The following is a 4,796-nucleotide window of genomic DNA, read 5'->3' as shown; positions in this document are numbered from 1 at the left end:
CTCCAAGGTTGGGGCATGAGTATTGGCAGAGTCATGAACAAAGAAATAACTATAGCATTTCCAACAGGTGATGCATCATTATCAACAATTGAAAGCAAGTACATTTGGGGACAAACTAGTGCCTCAACCGGTTCTTAGAAACTTTGGAAGTCCAAAAATAGAGGTTTTGTCGAAGAGATGTGAATGGTTTGTGCTTCGAGAAAGGCTCCAAGAACCAGAGTTGAATCCGAGGAAGAAGCACAGTAAAGAAAATTGAAGGCCAAAAATAGATTAACTCATTATCAAATATATATTGTCATGAAATTATCATATGGTTTATGTATGAATTCATATCAACTGCCCTGATCAATTTCTTCTTTCTAATCTCAGTGACTCAATAATTATTTCATATTATCATACTCAGTAAATAAGTTGAAAAAGCAGCAAGAGATAAAATAGAGGGAGATGTAAAATATAAACTAATGTATCGGATAATAAACGAAAACTTTAACTGTGCCAAAATCTAATCTTATCATGCCCTTTATATGTAAAAACTTCACATTGTAACAAAATACAATCACAGCGTCGAAAGAGAGTTTCCCCTTATGAATAATCTGATTCAGAGATCATCACGATGATCCTCTGTCTCAATTCCTAGAAGTTTAGCCAGAAGGCCACTTTCATAAGCTTCAACAGTATCTGAAAATTAATCAATGAACAAGTGCTTGAGGGAATATCAAGGAGAATCGTATTTTGTTTTAACGTGTAAAAGGCTTTTTTTTTTCTAACTAAAAAAATACTTACCGTCTGATCCTCCAAGGTGTTTTCCATTGATGAAAACTTGTGGCACAGTACGCTTCCCAACAATATTAACCAAAATATCCTGAATCTTGGAACCATCATCTGCGAGGAAAATGTTTTATTATCTCTGTAATAGCAATAACCCCTTAACATCTATCGAAGAAACGGTATTTTTATAAACCCATTCTTCAGTTTCCCTCTCTCTACACTAACCAGTTGCTGAAAGAAACAAACTATCTTTCTTTCACCGCTTATAATGCTTTAATTGTCCCCCCCCCCACAAAGTTTTCTTTTCAAGAAATGGGATGTTAACATAGCCCTTTTCATAAACGTCGATTATAAATTATTCATTTGATTCTTTTTGTCAGAACTGGAATCAAGTCTAGCAAAAATTGTTTAAGCTATTCAGTTGAATCTCGTGAAATAGTCTTTCACTGCATGTTTGTGTGTGTGTGTAAATCTAAATCGCTGAAATTTACAATATACCTCTCTCATCAAGCTCCACAACATGTGGTACTTGGTTCAACTCTTTGAAAACAGCTTTTGCTCTTCTACAATACCTATATCAACAACAAAGAAATCAGGAAAAAAACAGAACAATTAATACCGCATACATAAACACATGAGCTTTTTTCTGTGGTAAAGTTACAAGTTTTGTACTAAGTTAAGAAACACTAGATAGTAATCAACAAGTTATGAGTATTCGTATTATGCAGAGGCTAGCCAGGAACAAAAGGAGAATGAGAAGAAACAAAGACAAAAAAGTACCGTTTTACATTTTTATTTTAGTGTATAAAGACTGTTTTAAACAGCATAAATCCATGATCACAATATATAATGAGATACAAATATGAACAATTATAATGTAGTCCAAATTTTTTTATCCGTACAGTCCTATTCAAAACATAAGCAACCGCTGGAGCATGTCCAATCACAACATGAAATGATCTAAACATAAATCCAATTCCAAATTTCCATACACCAAATAAAATGAAGCTTTGAAGATGCCACGAATAACACCAAAATATAATCTATTAAGTGCAGGACAACAACGGAACTACGAATTCAGAAATAATGTGGCAGCAGTTAATATTTCACATCACAAACATGAATGCCATCAGATTAGACCTTGTAATGCTTGACTTGGCCTTGGCCATTTGAAATTCTAAATTATAATTAATGCGCATTATATAAAATGAGTGAATACGGAGCAGTTAGGTAAATATATTTAAGATTTGCAATGGCCAAGTAAAAGCTGCAAGACCCCTAGAGTGGGGAAAGACTTGTACATAACCATTAAAAACCGGATCAACATAATTGAAGATGCCTTTATTCCAATTAAAAAAAACATGTTCTATTGGAAAATCCGATTCTAAAGTAAACAGATAAATAAACCAGTGCTGTTAAATAGTGGTGCTATAGCATAATGAAATTTGAACAAATCACTATTTTCCTGAAATACACGATTAGTATTTAGTACACAATACTAAGTCGGTGCCACTGAAAGCCTCGTTATTTGCTTGGAGGTTGCTTTCTAATCGCAATCCAGCAAAAGATGATTTGTTTTTCCGTGGGAGTTTGCCTCAGAAATTGGGCAAAAGGCTTGTCTGTCAACGAATGCGGTGTTGAAGAATCTTTAAATCATCTCTTCTTTGATTGTAATGTGTTGTATAATGTGTGGTTTGCGGTTTTGAAATGGTTAGGTGTTTATTCTGCTCTTTCACATGATGCAATTGCCCATGTTCAACAATTTTGTGGGCTTCCGGTGCGAACTGTGAAGCCAAAAGATAGCTTTAATATCATTTGGCTCAATTCCATTTGGTTGATCTAGAAAGTGCGCAACAATCGTCTTTTTGGTAATCAGGAGTTATCCACTGAGGAGATAGTGAATCAAATTAAGATTCATACTTGGTGGCTTAAAGTTAAGGTTAAAGATTTTCTCTACAGTTTTTCTCTTTGGTGGCACAATCCTTTACAGTGCCCTGGGATGTAATTTTCTTTTCCTTTCTTGTTCTTGTGGCTTTTTAGCCGACTCTGCTATATTTTTTCCTCTCTTTTTCATGCACAGCTTGTGCTGGAATTGAGTTTCTTAATTTAATCATTTTTAGCCATTCCAAAATATATGTATTTAGTACACAATGTTATCAAATAGCAGCTATAGCAATGCTATCAGGATATGAGTAAACTACTATTTCCACAATATGCAGTTTAGAACACTGAAATAAACACACAATAACACGATGATTGATCACAGAGATCGACCAATTGTTCCTATGGCTACGACAGTAGAGTGTCTATTGCAATTTTCTATCGTGCAATTGCATTTTCAGCTCTACTACATTACACTGGAGCGTCTGCCTATTTATCGATATACTCCCTCTGATCTCATATATAAGCAAAGATTCTTTTTTTTTTCAAGTTCATTGAATAACCGATGTATCTGGTTCATAATATCAACCAGATACATCGAAACCACAGGGAGTATACGAGTCATACTCACTACATTGCGCTGGAATGCCTGCCTACTTATCGATATGTATATGAGTCATCCTCAACAAATGGATGTAGTGTAGTATATACTTACGGACAATAGGTCTTGGAAAAGATGACGATTGTGTGGGAATTAATGGTCTTGTCAACAAATTCACCGACAGATGAAGCTGAAGCTGAATCCCAATAAAGAGAGATTGTTAAAGCTATCATCACCATCATCACTGCCACATTGATTCTTGCAGATGCAGCCATGATTCAAGTAACTAAAAAGTAAAAATTAATCAAATCAAGTTAAGAATTTGTCAACTAAACATCATCATAAGAAAACAAAAAGAAAAGTCAAATTTTATGCAAACCAAACATCCTAAGAAAAATAAACAACAAAAACTGTCTCTGAATTATGAAGTTACATAGTACTACTAGTAGTAGTAGTAGTAGTGAATTATGCTACAAAGATTAAGGATCTAAGAGAAACAGAGAAATGAAATTGAAAATGAAAACATTTTGATAAAATTCGTAGAAATTAATGAAAATGGAAGGAGATAAAAATGCTTACAAAGGTGATCTGGTTTTCTGTGATTTTGCGGCAAGGTGAGATACGGATCTGATGTCTGCACTCGCAAATTCTGATACTCAATAGAGGTTCATTTTGGGTGGTTAAAACGACGACGTGTCGATACAATTGATTTTCTTCACTAAAATTAATAATCAAGCGTTGACCTCAATTAATATTTTTGACATAACGGTTTCAATTATGTTGGGCTGTTTTTAATTAAATATATATTTTAATTAGGAGAATGTTAACTTGTGCCCTTAAGGCACATGTTAAGGAAGCAAAAATAGAAATTATTAAATGCTAATTTGTGCATTTTGACTTTTGAAGCATTAAATTTCTTGTGTCATTAAATGATAAATTTCTATTTTGGTATATCTTAGCATGTGCCCTAAGGGCATATATAAATAAAATTATATAAATAATTACTTAAAAAGGAAAAAAATAGTTGTTAATATTTTAAATAAATAAAAAATTAATATGGATTTCTTATTTTATAAAGTTCAACTCATAAAAAAACTCTAAATTATAATACAAAGTGATGTAGCTGCCTCCTTTTCTAATATTTTTATGTATACAGACTTCTCTCACTCTTATTTTTCATATATACAGTATGTCTCTTTCTCACTCTCTGCTTCCATTCTTCTTCCCCATCTTTTTTATTTTCATCTATCACACCATCTAACTTTTGTGAATGTTGTCAACAAAATTAAATGTTTTTCCTCTTTTACCCTTCAGATAACATTTTTAAAGCATTGTAAAAGAAAAAAAACTTAATACTAGTAGTACTCAATTTCTTTTTTCTCTCTTATTGATATGAGTAAAAGCATGACATGGGAAAGCTAAAACAAAATATGGAAAAAGAGAATAAAAATTTTAGTTTAGGAAAATCAACAATAATTATACATTGATATTGTAAAACGACTTACATTTTAGTACAAATTTTTTTCCCAAAGTGACTTACATTTTG

General features: G+C 32.7%; 1 protein-coding gene across 1 annotated transcript; it reads right to left on the bottom strand.

Moving 5' to 3' along the window:
• Nucleotides 1–447: 447 nt before the first annotated feature.
• Nucleotides 448–4,017, bottom strand: LOC123884564 (glutaredoxin-C4). The gene is made up of 5 exons (XM_045933679.1): nt 3,830–4,017; nt 3,365–3,536; nt 1,267–1,340; nt 784–882; nt 448–678 (listed from the first exon to the last, which is right to left on the bottom strand). Exons 2-5 carry the CDS (start codon nt 3,523–3,525, stop codon nt 599–601), a joined length of 414 nt encoding a protein of 137 aa, XP_045789635.1. The 5' UTR covers nt 3,526–3,536; nt 3,830–4,017; the 3' UTR covers nt 448–598.
• Between the last annotated feature and the right edge of the window lie 779 nt (nt 4,018–4,796).

This window comes from Trifolium pratense, linkage group LG5, assembly GCF_020283565.1.
Source record: "Trifolium pratense cultivar HEN17-A07 linkage group LG5, ARS_RC_1.1, whole genome shotgun sequence".
NCBI lineage: Eukaryota > Viridiplantae > Streptophyta > Magnoliopsida > Fabales > Fabaceae > Trifolium > Trifolium pratense.
Note: the sequence above shows the minus strand (reverse complement) of the source record. Positions and strands in the feature narration are given on the sequence as shown.